Genomic DNA, 19,563 nt, shown 5'->3' on the forward strand with positions numbered 1-19,563 from the left:
TGAGAATTTCCCTACTGAGGAAAGTTTGTGAACAGGTAATTTCTGCTGGGACAGGACTGCAACTATGTCTGTACATTGCTGTTTAACAGGAACTTTTGCAAACCTTAAAACAGTATTTCACAAGCTGTTTTGAATACTGTATGATTTCTATCAGATACAGAGGTTCTATAATTAGATGTATTTTAGGTAGATGCAAGTGATGCTAATGAAGCATGTTTTGAGGGAGTAAGTCTGGGAAAAAATGGTTAGCAGTGAGAGATGGAAAGTATTTATTCAGTGGAAAAAGCAACAAGCTTGCATATAACTCTTTGATATCCAGACTTGTTAACCATTGGCAGTAGGTAGAAAGGTAACTGAACTTTGTATTGGTCATCAAAGTTAAACAAGTTTCCCATTTTAGCATGCTTCTGTTCCCAGATGGTGCTATTGTCCACCAGTGCAAGTCGTTGGACCTCTGTAAGCTCATACTAAAATCAGGACTGGAGTCAGTGTGTTAACTACGTGTCAGGCGAGATTCAAAAGTAGTGACTGTCTATTCAAGGAGGAGACACGTAAGTGAAAGCAAACATGTGACTTAGGTTATGCTACAGACACATTCTCAAGTGTCAGCCAGGCTGGCTGGGTATTCATTCCCTCACCATCTACTCATCTCTGCCAGTGGCAGAGCCAGCAGAGTGCCTTGTGGGAGCTCCCCATCTCTATTCCAGACAAATCCAATTGGGGAACAGTCTCAGACTGGTCCTCCAGCAGCACCCGGGCATCTGAACCTTCTGAGAGAGATGTTGGCAAAAGCAAAGGAACGTCTGTCCTGGGCTTTGAGAGTCTGGCAGGGAGGGAGAGGGGGATGAGAAAACCCCAAAACATTCCCCAGCACAGTTTATTTAGCCTCAGCATATGTAGCTCATCTGAAAACGCCAGGGAAGACAAGAAAACTGTGATTTCAGTGGTGTTTAACCAGCTGAAGTGCAAGCCTGTAGGGGAACTGGATGTGTCTGTTCCAGTTAGAATTGCAGATTAGCATATTAAAATGCTTAATTAATCTGTCTGCTGCACTATAATGATACACTTGAAATGTAACTGTCATGGTATAGAAGTGCAAAAAGCCTCTAATATGGTAAACCGGTCATTTCTGGCCCATTATGTTTTGTCCTTTGAGCACAACTTAAACTGATACAGATAAAACATTTTTACACCTTAGTAAATGTTGTTATAGATAGTTGTATTTTATGTAGAGAGTTTCTGAGGTTGATAGGGTTTGTGATCTCTCAGATGATGGCTGTGGCTGTGCTGCCACTGAACTATTTTACCTAGATAAAATTACCTGTTTTCCCTAAGAAGTTTGTATCACCTATATTTGCCTAAGGAGAGAAACCTGTACTGGATGTTAGATTGTTCACAGATATTCAGATGAAACTTTAAAACTTTCTTTTGAAGTAACTGCTGGTATCATCAGAGGCTGCTCTTTCTCCAAAGGCTGTTAACAAGCCACTGCTGCTTGAAATGTGTAAGAAAGGAGATTTTTGCCCTGTTAGGAAGTAGAAAACAATGGGGTTATGAAATATAAGAGAAATTTGATCTATATACTCAATCCCCTGTAAATTGTAGTTCTTGTTAAAAACCTTAATAATCCCACATGGTTTGTAATGTTTTTCAGGAGAGGATTTTCTTGGAATACAGAATGTCTTGCGTTCTGTATTGGGAATTAAAAGAGAAACACTGATGCTGGAGGATTTTGTCCACAAAGCCAAGACAGCCCAACACTAAAACTGCCTCAGAGCCTCAGGTGAAAGAGACTCTGTTCAGTAGGAATGAGAAGGAGCTGTCTTCTCTGTGCCAGAACATGCGGGAAGCCTGCATTGCCACAGCAGTCTGGAGTCCAAATACTGATTTTTGGGCTACCAAGCAGGCGCCACAGCAAGCACAGAGCAGCAGAATAGCAAGCACTTAAACTTGTCCACCTTTACAGACTTGTGAACCTCCTGCAAAAACCTGACTCCATCCTTTGGCACAGCCACAAGCACCTGCTTGTGTTTTGAATCAGGAATGACATGATGGGTTAAATCACAGTTTTCCCTGGGCAGTTTGGCTGTCTGACTCTCTTTGTGCCTACAAATGATCTCCATATGACTGGTTCCATGGCAGGCCTTCAGGTCTTCCTAAAAAGCAGCAGAAGAAAGCAAAGGTAATCCCTACCGTGCCTCCATCTCATAAGATGGGAAGTCAGTAAGACATTTATTCCTCAGTTTATAGCTGCACCTTCATTGCATCCTCTTAGATTTAAGGAGACACTGATACAAGTCCAAGCTCAGGGTCACTTATCACTATAAAAAAGATCAGCAAATTGAATGATGCCTCAGGAGAACCGAACATTTTAGATGCTGCTCATGGAAAAATCCAACAGTGAAAGTTTTCAGGCCCCATATGCTGAAGTACTTCAGTGCAGATCCACCCAGCAGCAAAACATCAGCCTCCCCACCTTATATTTCAGGTTGGACTTTGCATGCCATACACAAGTGGTAGAGCAAGAGATGTTTGAAATAAATAATGGCTTGTTGTTTGTGTATACAATGCTGCTTTGCTGGGATCTGGCTTAGTGTTCACTGGGCAGATCGTAAAGCAAGAAACAAATAGCCCCAAAACAATCAACAGTGCAAGGGAAAAAAAACTTCTTATTTGTCCCCAAACTTGCAGGACCCTGTAACCACATACCTTGATGTCTGGAGGTTAGTCAAGGGCACTGGGTGTGGGGAATACACAGCGTTTCGTGAGGCAAAGTACCGCCATTAAATAGAACCAGGGAAGCTTATCCTGATTTAAAGAACTAAGCTATACTGTGTTGAAGTTTTACCCATTAACTGTTTGCAACAAAGATCAGGCAAAACACAGGATTTGTAAAAAGCAGGAAAAGAAATACTGATTTAGTTAGTTATTGTAGTGTTTAATTTCAGTCTGAAGAATAATGTCTTTCCTACATGTTCTCTCTAGTATTTTCTATACTAGGACCTCAAAGCTTCTACGGACCAGCATCTTGTCAACCCTCAAAGGGGAAAAAAAGAGAGGGAAATCTTCCTCTTCCACAGTGCTTTTGCGTGGAAGTGCACAAGATCTGGTTCTTTGCTTCTCTTACCTCATCAGGAACCGTGGTTGTGGGATATGATGGTTTGTAGTGGCAGCTCTTGTGGCCAGGCTCTCTTGAGTTTGAAATCATTTGCATACCGTCCAGGGTACCTGTGACACAGGCCTTGAACTTCTGCCTTCCATAAGAAGCAGGAACTTGAAAACTGAGATCCGAATAGCCTTCACTTCTCAGGTAGCTCTTTGGCTATAACCAATGATTCAAGTTATTTTCAGTCTGCATAATACTTGAAAAATCAAATGCAGGTAAGAGACTGAATCAGCACATCTGCTGCGATGCTCCTGTGCTTTATGTTTATTATCCTGTGGTCGGTAGAGTAAAAGCTTTTGTGAGGCCACCCCTGGAACACTGGGTTCAGTTTTGATCCCTGCTGTACAGAAGAGATGGGGATGGGCTGGAGAGGATCCAGAGAAAGGCCACAAAGATGATACAAGGGCTGGGAAGTGTGTGAGGAAAGGTGGAGACAGCTGGGCTGGTTCGGCCTGGAGAAAAGGAGACTCAGGAGGGGAGACCTTATCAGCATGTTCCAGTAGTTAAAGGGTGGCTACAAATGAGATGCAGGCTCCCCTTTTAGAAGGAGTCACATGGAAAAGAGGAGGGGTGGTCAGCACAAGTTACTGGGGACACAAGAGGAAAAATTTTCACAAGAAGCCTGCTGTGCTAATGATGAAAAACAGGAGTCCAGTTTTTTAGTATACATATGCGCATGTACATGTGTGTGTATATATATATATATGCATGTGTGTATATATATATATATATAAAAAAAAAATAGGCCACTGATTAGTCTGGGAATCACAATTGCTTCTGCTCACAAGTTCTCTCCTGGACTTCACAAAACAAGACTGATCAAAACTGCAATGTTCCCACCTGAGCATCCGTTAAAACCAGCAGGTTATTCTGGGGCAGAGAGGGTGCTAGATAATTTAAAGCCACATGAGCTCTGTGGGATATGTGTAGAGGTGGGAGCCATTCTACGGCAGGGACTTCAAGCTCTTCAAGTTAAGGGGAATTTGTGGTATCCCTGTTTCCATTTAATGCAAATACAAGTCACAGAGCAACATGCCTACCCTCCACGTGGGAAGCTCACATCAGCCTGAAGGGAAGAGGGTAAAAGTGGTTTGTGGGATGTGTGGTCCTTTGCTTGAGAATAATGGGTGTAAAGGGAAACGGGTGTTCAAATACAACTTGTACACATTTAACACCTATGCCTAAGACTAGGGCTGAAGACGGTGTTTTACAACCTGACAGTAGATGGAGCAGACTGGATAGCTGGGGGCATGCTCCTTTTCTGCAGTCACTGAGACTAAATTAATCACTTTAAAAATGCAACAGTGATCACTGGGGCTCATGCAGCCCTTTATATCTGCTAGGAGGGGGCTTATTAAGAGTATGCAGTTATAATACAGATGTGTAAGTGAAAACGCTGACCTTGACAAGACTCCTCCAGCTCTCATCCTTGCTGGAGCAAAGGTTTGTTCAGATACACGAGCAAGTCTGTGACACAACAGTGTTCCTCAAGGTTCCTGGTGCTCCTGGAAGAGAGCTCTCAGATGTGCTAAGCTGGCAGACCCAGTTCTTGATGGCTCTTCTGGGCAGTGTGAGTGTTTCTTTCTCTTCCCACATTTACAGTTCCTCTTCTATGATCATTCTGGCCTTTGCTTTCTGTTCTTTGATGTTGAGTAAGAATAGCAAGTAAAGGGAGAACTGCTTCATGCTATGACAAAAGCCCCAAGCACCAGTGTTGTTTATGTGGAGGTTTTTTTTGACTGCATATTACTGTCACTCCATAGGAAATAATTCCTTCTTGTTTCCCAGAACCTTGCTCTTTGATGTTCTGATTTTCACAGCCTGTGTGTTGCCACAATATTGCAGGACCTTTTAAATTATCTTTTTATAGGATGAACTGCAGGGAACAAGCAACGTATGCTTGTGTGGGGGTGATGTTCAAAACAAACAAAAGGCAAAAAACCCCAAACCCCCACAGAACCCAAACTCCCTAGCATATTATTCCTCTTTGTCAGTAATCCTTCCTACTTCAGGCAGAATGGGTGCCCTCTGCAGGTAACTGTTTTCAGATGAAGTTTTTGGATGTGTGCCCCCTTTTTCTGAGTGCCAGGGTCGTATGATTTTGTGTCTTTTAAAGCAGGTATTACAATCCTGGCTGCAAAGCCAGGCAAGCAAATGGCATCAAGGCAGAAGCGCACCAAGCAGCTGGTTTGCATCTGAATATACTTTTTCCTTACAGTGTGTGTGTGAGGGTTGCTGTGGGAAGTGGTAGAGTAAGTATTTTTGCTGCAGTTTGACAGTGTTTTCATTTGTTGGGTTCTTTTTAATCTTTTTTAATGGCAAGAAGGTAACTATAAAGTTGTACTCTGTCGCGGTGTGCCACTTGAACATACACAGCATGAACAGGCAAAAAGGATGCAGTCTGAACACTGCTGACAAGATACCTTGTGTGCCTTAAAGAGGACGTTGCATGGTCCATCTTTTTCTCTTCAGTCGCTCGTGCCAATGCACGTTGCAGTGGTCAGGTATTTTGGTAAGGAGGGAGTGTGGCCTCTCCGAGGCCAAAGTGCTGTAAAATTGCTCTTTCTCCTGGCTCTAGCACACAGCGCTGCTTGGTGACACTCCAACAGCATGGAGGGAGGCAGGAGATACAGGGGGTGGCTGATTAGGTCACATCAGCTCCTAACAAAGCCTTGTGTCAGGGCAGCAGCCAACAGTGCTGTGAGGTTTGGGGGCAGGAGGGCAGGTGGGCACCAGCTGAGACCTTTGCTACCTACCTCTTCCTGAGAGGGTGGCACCAGCAGCTAAATGTAGAGTGTGAGAGGAACCAACCTGCAACTTTAATCTGAATGTGTATATTTGTTTTCTCTTTCCTCTCTCCCATCGCTGCAGCGACCATCTCTTAGCTGAGCACAACGCTTCACCTCATCCCAAAATGTTTTTCTGGCACAGCCAGCCGGAACATTATCACCATCCCCAGTATCCCACCAGCAACAGCAGCTACCTGCGGTAAGAAAAGAATGGGGTGATTTTTGATTGTAATGATAATGCTAATGAGAATGCAGACTGCACAGCCTTTGCTGATTCACAACTTTGAGCCTTCAAAAAGATCTGGTGATTTTAGACCCTTTAAAAACAGTCTGAGCAGTCCAGTTTACATAGTGGAGGGTTACTTGACTGGAGCTCCATGATTCTCACAAACCATGCCACCATATGTGTGTGCTAGTAACTGTGACAGGAATGTGTTACTGCTTTATATGAAATGTGTTGATTTTTTGTTTCTCCTTCAAATTACATGTGCAGTCTGTAGATAAAACTCTCTATGACGTTAATACAGACTTATACAAATATCTTGATGTTTCACATCTACTTTGACTATCTGCTGAAGCTTGGCTGATCTGCAGGATCAGGTACTAGGGGTTGTGTGTTGAATTGGTCCAGCACTCCGACGAAACACTTTCCCTTGAAATTCTGATGCAATATACAGCTTATTGCATCAGCATATCGCTGTGACCTACTTTACCTCTTCATGACTAGAATATTATTTGTGTACAGTATTCAAATTCTTACAATTAAAAATTATTATGCTCTGACAAGAGCCAGGCTCATAAATTCCAGGTAATCTTGATGTTAACTGAGTTTCAACTTATCATGTGGTTCACTCTCTGTGTTAGACTTTAGCTTATTACTTCTTGGCTAAATACAGTGTATGTAAATGTGATAGTGTTCAACCATCTACCTTGATATGGCTTTTTGTATGCTGGTATTCTCGCACCTAGTGCTCTATCACAATCCTTCTGCTCTTGTAGAATTGCCAAGTAGCATGGGTTTAGTAGAAAGGTGTTAGGTTTAGATTTTAAAGGAATTGAGGCTATATTTGGGTTCCAATGTGTGAAACCAATGAAACTACTGTTGCGTCTTATAAAATCAACCCATTCCATTACAAAGGTCAGGGTGATTAGAGACATAAATTGTTTAACACAAATAGGGAGCAAACACAGCGCTGTTCCTATTGACTCAGGCAGCAAAGCAGCAGTGACGAATGGGTGCTGCAGTTCTGATTGCTGATGCAATCCTGTGCACAAGTGACGTGCACAAGTGACATGCACAGTTCCCAGTGCAAAAGGAACCAAAGAGCAAGGGAAAGCAAGGATGTCCCCTCACACCTCCAGTATCCACTCCTCCAGCTTCTGTTCAGTCTAGAGGAAGGATGGTCCACTCCCAGCCCCTCTCAGGCCTGTTTTCACCATGTCCTTGTCTTTTTTCATAGTTCCCTTGCATTTATGCAGGGGAATTAAATGGAAATTTAATTTTCATTGAATTTCATCTAAAAATCTGCCATCTGAATCCCTCTGAAGCTACCTCTTCCCACATACTTTTCAGCACCTGCCTTTAGGTTTGGATGACAGCCTGTATCTGTGTTACTGTATTGAGGTACATCGTAAGGGGGACACCTTCCTAAGTTAGGGAATGTGTACAGGAGTGAACAGTGTTGCCCCCTGAGGCCAACTGCCACAACCAGAAAGAAAACAAATCAGTTCAGGCACGAGGCTTCTGCCTGGACATAACCATCATCAAGTTGCTTGGCTCCCTCCTCAGCGCTTCACCCTCAGTGAAGCACCGCCCTTCTTTCCCACATCTTACATCACATCTGGATGTCCACATCTGGACGCCAGTAAGGCTTATACAGAAAAACCAGTTTTGCTATGCATAAATCAAACGATCTGGCTTCTCTGGCCTTGGAGCGCTGTGGGAGAGGATGCCAGCCAGCACTAGGGAAGCGCAGATGAGTGTCCCAGGACCCCTTTTCCCACATCCCAGTAAAACTCTACTTGGAACACATTTATGCAGATATATTGGCAGAGTCAGGCTCCCGCTGCATGCACTTGCTCCCTGTTGTATCAAGTCTCTAGTCCCAGTTGTGCGTTTGTGACAGGGACATGCAGAAATGGAACAGCAGGGCCACAGGGAATATCATCTCTGATAGGTTAGGCTTGTGAATCTGGCCTGCTCAGATGATTAAAGAAGTTGAGATATCAAAATGATTGGTTTAGACAATCCTTTGTTTGAAACAAGCCTCTTTTAGACAATCCCACCAGGCAGGTAGAAACCTTTGCATGTATTTCACGTAGGCAAAGCTTGGGATGGAGCCAGGAGAAGAGAAGTGTCATTCTATAGTGTATAGTCTTCTCTGTCCCACAGCCTCTGCTCTCTGCCTTACTGATACGTACACATCTAACAATTTAGGCACCAATTCTGCAATCTCATTCTTAAAACAGGCTCGTATACTTAACCTATGGGACTCTGCATGAAGCTTATATTGTCCATGTTCCAGAATAGGAATTCTATTAGGAAAAGGGCATCAAAAAATCTACCATATGTGCATAGTGTGTGGATTTGCAATGGTTCCTATTTGGTTAAACCCACTCAAGTTTGCTGTGAAATACAGAAAGCATAAAAAGTGGGACAGTTTTTCTAGCCAAGACTGTTTGTTTCTCATAAAGAATAACAACTACTTTGATTTTGCAATAGGAATATCTATTCTTTATTTGCTTAGGCTTTAAAATAGCTTGAACTTGACCCGAATATAAGCCCAGTATATAAACTTAACAACAAATCATCCTGAAAGTTAAATTATGGGAAAACTAACAAAGATGAGGATTTATGTCAGAAGAAAACAATTCCCAGCATAAAAATCACCAATTTATGATCCTGTAACTGCTTTGTAGCTATGTTAATGTAACTATAGTAAGCAGATAAACCAGTTTTGCTATGTATAAATCAAACTATCTGGCTTCTCTGGTCTTGGATCCTGTCTTAACTTTATCTCCCTGACTGTCAGAAGTATTAAGTGTGCTGCTTTTAGTTTTCCACAAACCACTTCCTTTGTATCATCTTTGTATTTTTTGTTGTGGTTTATAGTCTTACTTATGCTACCTTACTTCTATAAAGTCCACTTTAGGTCTACAAAAGTCTGCTTAGGGTAAGGTTTCAGTTCCCAATTAAAACTCTGTAATTCTTCAATTACAGGAGCTAACTCTGCAGCCACTACTGTTGTATGCTGAATAATGCCTACTAATCTATTAACTGGACCATAAACATCCCATAGCAGCCACTGGAATTACTTAAAGCCATCGTTTGGGTTGTTACCGTCTTCAGAAGTGCTCACAAATATTTCCATCAGAACAAATGAATGAATTCAGGGTATTGCTGGCATCTTGTCGGGCTAAAAGAGGTGTTTTACGTGTGGTAATTTCAATTCTTGTCACTAAAATCTGTAATTTGGTAGCTAGTGCCTGTGCTAGTGACTTGTCCCTGAGCTCATACCCTCTTCATAACTCTTTTTAAGCTTCCTTTTGTATGCAGAGGGAATTGCTCATCTGTCCATAGACAGGCAGAGACCTTTAACATCAATTACAGCAGTAAAAATGCCAGTGCCATTTTCTGGAGATGCTGGCAGTCATCTTAACTTACAAATTGCCTTTAAAAATCATCAGTCATGGTCCCTGTGCTTATCTTTGAGGATATCATACATACATTTGGAGCAGCAACTAGATTTTGTTAATCATTCATGAACTTGGGGCCTTCCTGTATCTTTTTGAGTAACTGGTGCACTTGTACCTAAAGCATGGAATGATGTGATGAAAAGACGTTTTACAGTCTCAGTACTTTGCTGTAGGTTGCTCACTAGATGTATTATTTTAATGAAACTTCTGATAAAACTGTTTAACTATCCTCTAAATTAATATCATTTGAGGTTTTTTGAGAACCCTTCTTTACATGGAGTTGTGGGTTTAACTACTCTGTTAGCACCTCTTGCTGGACTAAGTATTTTATGACCAGAGGGGACAGGATTATAATACAAGCCACTAGCAATTCCAGTTCTTCTTGCATCTTCTCCAGCTGCCGATCACAGAATCACAGAACAGTCTGGGCTAGAAGGGACCTTAAAGCTCATCCAGCTCCAACCCCTGCCACGGGCAGGGACACCTTCCACCAGAGCAGCTTGCTCCAAGCCCCTGTGTCCAACCTGGCCTTGAACACTGCCAGGGATGGGGCAGCCACAGCTTCTCTGGGCACCCTGTGCCAGCGCCTCAGGGAAGGTGTAATAATAAGTAAGAACAATTACGAAAAGCTTGTTGCCTCTTCAAGCCTTTCCTTAGAGAACGTAAAATAATCCCGTTTAGTTAGTAGCATTAAATCAAGCTACTTCAGTAATCTTTACAAAATGCAAATTAATATCTCAGAATTGATGCTGCTTTAATACACCTTGTTTTAACTTGTTAAAGGCATGTCTTAATGCAGCTACAAACCTACAAAAAGGAGTTGAGTTACAAAATGAGTGAAGAAACAAATCAGGGGCTGGACAAAAACAGAGCAAATTAATACTAAGCAGAGAAAATTCTTTCCAGGTACTGTACTTTTCATCTCGCCAGAGGTTGGATGCAGTGTAACCAGATGGCCACAGCTGTACCTGTTTGTCTATATACAGCAGCTTCCCTCTAGCGAAGATGAAAGGGCTCTGGTCTGACAGTATGTTCCTCTGAGTTCCTCTATCACTTCCAAGTTAGTGCTGTGTGAGCCTTCATGTTTGTGAATGCTTTTGTTTTAACAAGCTGAAGGCTTCTGAACTCAGGATGCAGAGGTGTTGAGAGCTGTTCCTCAGTGTTAAGTAGTGTATTTATAGTCTATGTCAGGTACTATACTAGACATAAAACCTAAGTATTGTTCTGCGTGGCGGGTACTGCTGATTCTCTTCCCCTAGCACCTTTAGCTCACCACCTTTACTCTGCGCTGAGAACACGAAGCTGCCTTACTGTCAATGTGAAACAATTTGCCCTGTGTGCGCTCTAACGCCCCAGGGCTCGGGGCCGAAGCGGCGCAGGCAAGGCTGGGCGCCATGACCTCAGCCTCCCGGGCCGGCCGCTGCCTCCGGGAGGGGGTGAGGAAGCACACGGCTGTGAGCCGAGCTCTGGAGGAGACGGGCAGCGCTGCGGCAAAGCGCTCTGCCGCCCGGAGCGGTACCTGGCCCCTGCCGCCACTTCCCGCCCGCCTGCCCGCTCTTCCGCTTCCGCCCAGCGCCCCGCTTCCGGGTCGGGCGCTCCCGGCATGCCGCTTGGAAGGGGAGGGTTCGAGAAGGGGACGTTGCCTCCTTTGAGGAAGTGTCCCCTCATTGGCTGAGCTCCCCCGTCTGCCCGCCTCGCTCTCCTCTGATTGGGCTCTCCGGCGGAGGCCAGCCAATCGGCGGCCCCGCACGCGGGGAGGTCCCCTTTCCCCGGCAGCCACTCGGGGGTGGAAGTGTCCGCCATGTTGGGGTGAGCGGCGGCGCTGTGTGAGGGCACGCCGGAGGTGCGCGCGGGGGGCGGGGACCCCGGTACAGCCGCTGCCCCCCGGCGGGGCTGTCGTGGCGGCGGGAGTCCGCGCTGCCGCCTCCCCTGTGAATGATGCGGCGGGAGGCGCCGCTGGGCTGGGTTGGAGCTCGGGCGGTGGCACAAGCAGCGGCGGCCCTGAGCCGTGTCCGGTCGGAAGCGGCGGAGGACGAGGAGGAGGTGGCGGCCGCCCGGTCCCCAGCCCCCCGCGGCGGCCGGGCGAGCGCAGGATGCTGAGAGCGACCCCGCGCCCTGGTCGCGCCGCGGGGAAAGGGCTCCCCCGGGGCTGAACGCGAACCCTCGCTGCCTCCTCCGCCCTGCAGGCGTTCCTCACCCCTACACCCCCCCCTTGCCCCTCCAGCCCCGCGCTCTCCCGGCGCCTCCCGGCGGAGCGGCGGCGGCGGCGTTGGGGCTGAGCGGCTCCTCCCCGTCCGGCTCCTCCCGCGGCGGCGCGGGAGCGCGGGGGGCGGTGGAAGATGGCGTGGGTGCTGAAGATGGACGAAGTGATCGAGTCTGGGCTGGTGCACGACTTCGACGCCAGCCTCTCCGGCATCGGGCAGGAGCTGGGAGCCGGTGCCTACAGCATGAGGTAAACTGGCGGCAGGCGGCTCTGGGAGGGAGCGCGGGAAGGAGCTGGGGCTTCCTCTCCGCCCTCCCTCCTGATGGCGGCTGCCGCCTCTTCTCCGGTACCGTGTGCTCGGTGGCGTGAGGGGCTGCCCTGCCCTTCTGCTGGGGGACGGGCCTTCTGCCAGGGTGGGCAGGCCCTCGGCGAGATGCTTTTGCCCCATGTGTGTAATCTCTGCCGTAAAAATGCCGTTTCTCTGCCTTTCGGCTATAGACTTAAACCGCGTGTTTCGTAAGAGTACCGTCATGTACTCGGTGAATGCAGTTCTGGTGCATCGTAAACGATAGCTGTTTTCTCTAACGTTTATAAATGTTCTTTTTCGAGTAAGTAAACGTTGTCGTAGTTAATAGAGTAGCAGTGTGGTTGTACTTCAGTCAGGCTGTTTATTCTGCCATATTTCTGTGTACTATGTGTCTTTAGTGACGTTTTCCTATGCCCCCCCCCCCCATTCCCTTGCCATGTAGCTCTGTTCTTACTCCGCTTGCCAGTTTCTTTAGCTTTCGGTTGTTTTCCAGAATTTTTCAGTACAGGTGTTTAAATACCGTTTGAGTGTGCTTTTTCGAAGTTAAGATAAAACTGTGCCGGTTTGAAATGGGCACATTTTATCTCGGTCATGGGCAGAACGGGATGGTTCCTCAGCGACTTGGAAAGCTGCTTTGGAGGCACTGGGAGACATTTTAGACCAAGGGTTTCTGACAGGATTAGTCAGTATTTTGAGAGTCTGAAGAAATAAAATACTAGCATTTGATAGTCTGGATGGCCTAGCATACATGCATCACCTTGGAGGCCACCACAAGTTTCAGCCTGTTATATGTGTTTGAAGGCAGTATTTCCCAGGTGAAGTGTTGGAATTGCAGTGTCTCTGTTCAAAGATAGAAGCGAGGACCCCTTTCCTCGTGTTTGGGATTGTGAGCTCAGCAGGTTTATGGTGGGATATGTATTTAATGGGGGATTTTTGTTTTGTGGGGGGCTTGATTTTTGTTTATTATTAAAAATTGACTTTGAGAACTTGCCAGTTCAGAGAACAAAGTTATTTTCTTCTCCTGATGAGAATACTCCTGATTTTATATTCGGCTCCTCTGGATTGTATTCCACTTCTGCCCCATTTCTGACTTTATTAAGCATTTCTGTCTTTATGTATTGCACACAGTGGAGTGCCAGTTCTTGTGGGCTGCTGTATGGCAGCTGCCTGGATGGCTTTTCAGCGTGCAGACACCAATGGGTAATGCGTGTGCTGCTGTTCAAGAGCTGTTTTTCCATCTCTGTCATTCTAGGTTCATTCATTCTTCCATCTCTGTCATTCTGTATACCTCTGCATTTTGTTGGGAGGAACTGTGTGTAAACCTTTTTTAATCTATTAGGGTTGTATATAATGCAGTTGATGCTTCCTTAAGTTGATGCTGAGTCAGTGCCCTGAAGTAGAATATCCTTACTCCTGTGTTTGTTCTAATAAGAGCAAACTGCTCGTGTGCATTAACCAGGACCTGTATGTGCTTTAAATGTAGTATAATTTGATAAAATTCCTCTGCAGATTCCCATGGTTTTAAATAGCTCTCAAAATTTCCTTAAAATCTTGACACTCAGTTGTTCTGATTGTCATTCTAATGTCTTCTCATACAATAAGAAACTGTCTTTTCAACACAAAATTCAATTCACTTGACAGTAATTGTCAGATGTGTTAACTCCCTCCCTCAGAAACCTGCATGAAACCTATTTAAAACCATGGTACCTTTAGTGAGTTTTGAGTATTGCTGTTAACTTCAGTTGTCAATGATGCTCATAGTGATTTCTGACAAATCTGACATCATGTCCATGTTAACACAGCAAGAGCTGTGTACTTGTGGGGACCACTGATTGTTGCTGTGAGCTGTTAAAAAATGGAGGCTGTTGCATTGGAAAGATGAGTTTCAGGAACTGCCATTTCTCCAGCAGAATTGCATTTTTCATGTCATGAATCAATTTAAATGAAGTTAAATGAGTGTAAGTATCTTAATAACTGAATTTTTATTTGTAATTTAGAAGCTTAGAATATGGATTTATTTATATGCTTGCAATTCCAGTGGTATTTGTAGTGCTGAAATTGAAGTCTGTCGTTATGGAACTTGATTATTTCAGGAGTAGCTGTTCTGGTGTATATTGCTAGATTAAAACTTGAAGTTTATTAAGCTGAATTGAAAAGGATGGCTCTTGGTACTGAAATGTAAAAGACTGCTCAAAAATGTGTCCAGACAATCCTCCAGTTTTGGAGAATCCAGTCAGTTTGCTGCCTCTCCTAAACACTTGGGGCGTCTGTGGAAAATGGAGCTGGTTGAAAAGAACAGAAGCCTATTGCAGTCAGTCTTGTTTCCTTACAGTGCTGGGGAGAGCCTTGAATGGTGAGCAAGCTTTGTGTATGGACTCCTCCAAAGTTTAGGCTAAAATAACTATGGAGTTGGTCTGTTAGGATTTGGGGGAGCAGTCTTACAGCTTTGTTTTCAGGTGAAGAAGAGAGGGAGGGTGTTGTCTTCTAACAGCTTTCGTGTCCCTGACATCCTCTTTTCGGCTTCTGATGAACATGAGTGGGTCGTGGCAGTTACTGTCTGAACTTCACAGTTGCTGTGCAGAAATAAAAATCTGGAGTTACCTCATTCAGGGCCTGTTCTCCCTGTGGCTGCTGTTACTTTCTGACAGGCAAAATGACTGTTTATGCTTCCCCTGACGCCTCCCACTCTTTTGAGACTCTGCTGCTGGTTATGTTGGCTTTTTTTAAGAGGAATAGTTGCTTAAGGTACTCTGAAATGTTTAAATGTTTCTTTTTATTTTTTTAGATGTACTCAGTATTTTCTGCAGAATACATTAAAAAGCTTCTGTTGCAGTGGTCTGTTCTATTTGTGTGTATTGCACTAAGAATTTATGTACTGATTAGAATTGGAGCTTGATTCATTGTGCAGGCACACAGCTAAGTAATTAACTGTCAGGAAACAGACATTTGAGGAAGAAAATCCACAAACCTAAACCTCTTCACTTTGTTACCATAGATAAAACCTGTTGAAAGAAAGATAAACCTCATGTTCTAGATCACTGGCGTTGGTTTTGTTTGGAGTTTTTCGTTTTGCTTTGTTTTGCTTTTTTTCTTCTTCCCAGTCTTATTTGTGTGAATGTGTTCCAAAAAGTGAAGGAGACCAGTTTAATTCCTAAGGAAAAGAGTTCACATTGCATACCTGTCTTCTCTGTTCCCCTTTCAACCTCTGATGGTGGATAGATGTGCACTATTAGAGCAAGGAGCAAGTTAACCCTCGTTTATGCCTTACGCATTACTCCTGCATAAGAGCAGTGTGTACTATAGCTGCTGCACGTTGCTGCAGCTGCCAGACCTCCCTGTTTTGGACAGTGGATGGGGAATGGGTTATCAGCTTTCCTGTTCCCTTACATTTGGCTATCGTTTGCCCAGACCTTTGTTAACTGTGCAGAGCGTGGCTTTGAGATCATAACTGTAATTCAGATACTGCTTGAGAAGCATTTTTCTCAAGGTATTTCTCCTTGTAAACCATGCTTTAAAGTTTCAGAAGACCTCCGTGTTCTTGAATGCCTTAGTACTCACACCCAAAAGTATACAAGCCAGAAGACAGATAAGGCAGATGACTGATGGAATGTCACTTTGAGTTTTGGTGACATGTCGTTCCTGTTCTTGTAAGGACAGGATGTTCTTCATTTTGCGATCCTTCTATTATTACCAGGCAGGTTTGTTGGTTTTCTTTCAGAGATAGTGTTGAAAAGAGGGTTTTAAGTTCGGAAGGGAGGTGATTTTGTGCCTGACAAAGTCATTTCACAAGCATGGGAAAATGATAACTTACATTTTTCTTGGTCTTTCAGTACTATGTTCATGTAGCCTGCATAGCATGGGATAGCTTATCACATGCGGTCCATCCCACTGGATGCTTTGGTTCAAGTGTTAGCATGCACTTGGCTTCCTCTTCTGAGCTTTCCTGCTTTCATGCGAAGTCTCATTTATGCACTTCTGTGGCATAGCTGGCTAAGACTGGGTGCTGGAGATGTGCTGACTGCCTGCTTTGGTGTAGAATGAAGACTGTTTCTGTTTGCTTTTCTGGGAAGATCTTCTCCTCCCTCTAGGAAGAAAGAATGCTTTCAGTTGAATGCTTTAGATAACAAATGGTGGGGGGCTGAGGTAAGACTTTTCTTACTGGAGCTCATAGTTTCAAGACTTTGGTCTTGGAGTTCCATCCATCAGGAGAGTAAACCTTGATCTGTTTTTTCAAATGATACCAAGAAGTCTAACAAAAGATGCTGCTCCTTCAGAACGTTGCTATTCATTTATGTTTCAGCTGGCTTGCCAGAAGTCCAAGGTTCGCTTGTGGTGAGACAAGTGAATCACAGAATAGTTTGGGTGGGAAGGGACCTTTAAAGGTCATATGGTCTGACCCCTCAGTAAATTAGTATCTTGCTTCCCAAGATCAAAAGTTATCAGTGGCAGAAAAAGAACAGAATTAGTTCCTTAAAGCTCTTTTCTGCTGTAGCCCAAAATAACTTCAACAGCAGCTCTTTTGGAAAACTGATTTTTCCTCCATCTGGGCAACTCTGCCAGTGGGGGCTTCAGTTGCAGTGGGAGGCTCTTTGCCATGTTGAATAGCCTGGGCAAAGCTGGCAGTAAGTGCCTGTCTCTGATCTGCATTGGGAAATCAGATTTCACTGGGTGAGTAGGAAAATGACTGAAGGATGCTGAGGTGTACAGAAATGGGAAGCCTGACAGGGATTCACTGAGGGCAGGTGATGGCATTGCCAGGCTGTTGGCTCATTGTAAATGCAGAAATTGGACCTGGGGTTTGAAGGAAAAAAGCTGGATGTGAGGAGGCTGGCCTGCTCTTCTGGTTTTCTGTGGGCTTTGTATGTTTGCTTGTTGGGAGGTTTGGGGGGTTTTTTTGGAGGGGTCTGTGTGTCTTATAAAGGGTCAGTGTAAAGTTTGAGGTGGAGAAGAGGCTGACATCTAGGATCTATATGTAGTCTTTAGGAATGTGATCTGCATAAAAGCATCTATTATATTCAGCTTATCACTTTCAAGATACTGTTCTTCACTGCAGGTAAAGAGGACTACTAAAAATACTGAATCTCTGTTTGCTGTTGGTTTCTTCCTCTGAACTGTGAGTGCTGTGTGAGCAGGGAGTTTTACTTTGTAGACAATGCTTGCCACTGTGAAATTTGGAGGGTCCCTGCTGGAGTAGTGTTAAGGGTAAAGAACAGGCACTTTGGCCTCAGCAAATGGGGAAGAATGCTCCTTGTAGTCTTAAAACCATTCCAGTGATTTCCTCAGTAGACACAGACATCCTCATTCCAGTATCACTGTTACTGCCAGTCCTGAGGAAGGAAATGGACTTGACTTACGATGTCTGCCCTCAGGTTTTGTCTGGTAGGATGGGGATTTCTCTGCAGTGAGGTTTTTATGACCTGCTTTCACCACCCTCACTTGCGTAGCTATGCTAGATAGTGACAGAGCTTCCAACCTAGCCCAGAAAGGAAGGGTAGGCACGGATCAGTTTGTGTGGCAGGAACCCTTTATGCCAGTAGTGCCCGGACGACCTTTTGCGTTGCTGAACTTTTAGGCTCATGATGTCAAATAAACCGGTCATCCTCTATTGCTGTACAATGGTGACTGCATTATAGACCAAGTGTTTCATAGCAGCTTCCTTGTTGAAAGTAAGAAAAAGAGGCATCACTGTTTTTAAGAGAAATTAATAGCTGGTGGTAAATCAGTTAATGTTTCTTTATCACTGACACTTTAAACTCTTAACTTGAAATACTTTATTCATACCTTATTGACTCTTTAATTGCACGTGGCTCTTACCTGGTTTTAGGTGGGAACAAGCGCATGTTTAAATGTGAAAACAGTGATATTTCATTCTTTGTGAGTGAATATATCAAAATGTTATTTAAGCGGTATTTATTTAAAGACGGTCTAGGAAGGAGTTTGAAATTGGCTTCCCTTTTCCTTTGGAATGTACTAGGACCCAGAAGACTGTTTTATAATAAAAATGTATGTTTCTATCTGAGAAAATTAATGAAGATCCTTACATTTGCCTTGTGCTATTTGCTGGAGCTTTTTTTATGGCATGATGGCATTTAAGAATGCACATTATGCTCTTTACAGCTAAATTGCAGGGTTCAGGAGTTGGATGACTTTTTTGTTTCTTTTTTTCCTTTCTTCCACAGTGGCAATTAGTCATTACCACTTTGTAAGTATTAGCAAAAGCAGGTTTAAAGCTGGCTAAATTTGTCTTCCATTTGTAATTTTTTTTGGCTTCCAATGCCTTGTCTGTTAATTTAACTAGTTCATTAACCACAGCACATGTTTTTAAGCTAGACCAGATGCATTTTTATCTTTAAATTGTGGAAAAGTAAGGCTTGAAAGATATTCTTCATAAATACACAAAGCACTTCTCTTTTGTGTTGTGTGAAAGCAAATGCTGCAGAACGTGTTGACAATTATAGGTCACTGATTTTGTGAGGTACTTTGCATGCCTTCTGTGTTGCACTTAGACTCTTATGTGTGTGGTTTAAACATTGTTATTGTTTCCATGTTCTTTCTGTTTTAAAGTTCCTCTTCATAAACATATTAGCTAGTACTTCATGTGCCAAAAGTGTGTGACGAGCTTGGGTTCCTGGTGTAGAAGGCATCGTCCTGCCTTGGGAGGATGCTTCTCTGCTGGTCGCAGTGCTCCCTCTTGCGTTGGGTTGCCCTTTGTTCATGCTGCCCTTTTGACTGACATCAAGGCATGAAGCATCTGGTTGTTTCTTCTGAGTCATCCTTAGGCAGTAGTCCACCCATCTAGGAAATGTTCTGGCCTACCTCTGGATATGATGTTCCTTTTCTCTATGGAAGTAAAGTGACTATTTTAAGAGTGTCTGCTTCCTTTAAGTGGATATTTCACATTATCTTCCTCTGTAACTAGTTAAGGAATACAGCTTCTTATGGGCTTCAGTTTGGGGAGCTGGCATCAGAAGTGGCTAAGATGGTTCAGCAGGCTCGCACTGGTTTTTCAGACAGTATCCTGCCTTGTCCTGCTTTCACAGAACCACAGAGTGGTTTGGGTTGGAAGGGATCGTCCAACCCAAAGTTCCAACCACCTAGTTGGAAGGTATCAGCCATTGGGCTGGAAGGGATCATCATCCAACCATCTAGTTCCAACTCCCTGCCATGGACAGGGATGCCCCCCACTAGACTTGGTTGCTCCAAGCCCCATCCAGCCTGGCCTTCATGCCTGTTTGTAGCATCTTCTGAGGTTTTTTCCTAGTGGAAAGGAACCCATATGTGTGTCTTATTTCTAGTTGATATTTTTGGGATAGTGTCTACAAGGTACAGACAAATGTCTTAAGCTTTTTCACTATTCATAAGTATTTCCTCTTCCAGGTCAGTGTAGCTTTTCCCAGGCAGC

General features: G+C 44.2%; 1 protein-coding gene across 4 annotated transcripts in view; it reads left to right on the plus strand.

The window, feature by feature from the left end:
- Window positions 1–11,453: 11,453 nt before the first annotated feature.
- Window positions 11,454–19,563, plus strand: part of UBP1 (upstream binding protein 1) — a 33,834-nt gene continuing 25,724 nt past the window's right edge. For all 4 annotated transcript variants that reach the window (XM_080639527.1, XM_080639524.1, XM_080639525.1 and 1 more), the window contains exon 1: window positions 11,454–12,103. In XM_080639527.1, coding sequence (XP_080495653.1) covers window positions 11,991–12,103 — 113 coding nt within the window. In that variant the 5' untranslated portion in view covers window positions 11,454–11,990. The remainder of the gene's footprint in view (window positions 12,104–19,563) is intronic.

This window comes from Psittacula echo (assembly GCF_963264785.1).
Source record: "Psittacula echo genome assembly, chromosome: 2".
Lineage (NCBI taxonomy): Eukaryota > Metazoa > Chordata > Aves > Psittaciformes > Psittacidae > Psittacula > Psittacula echo.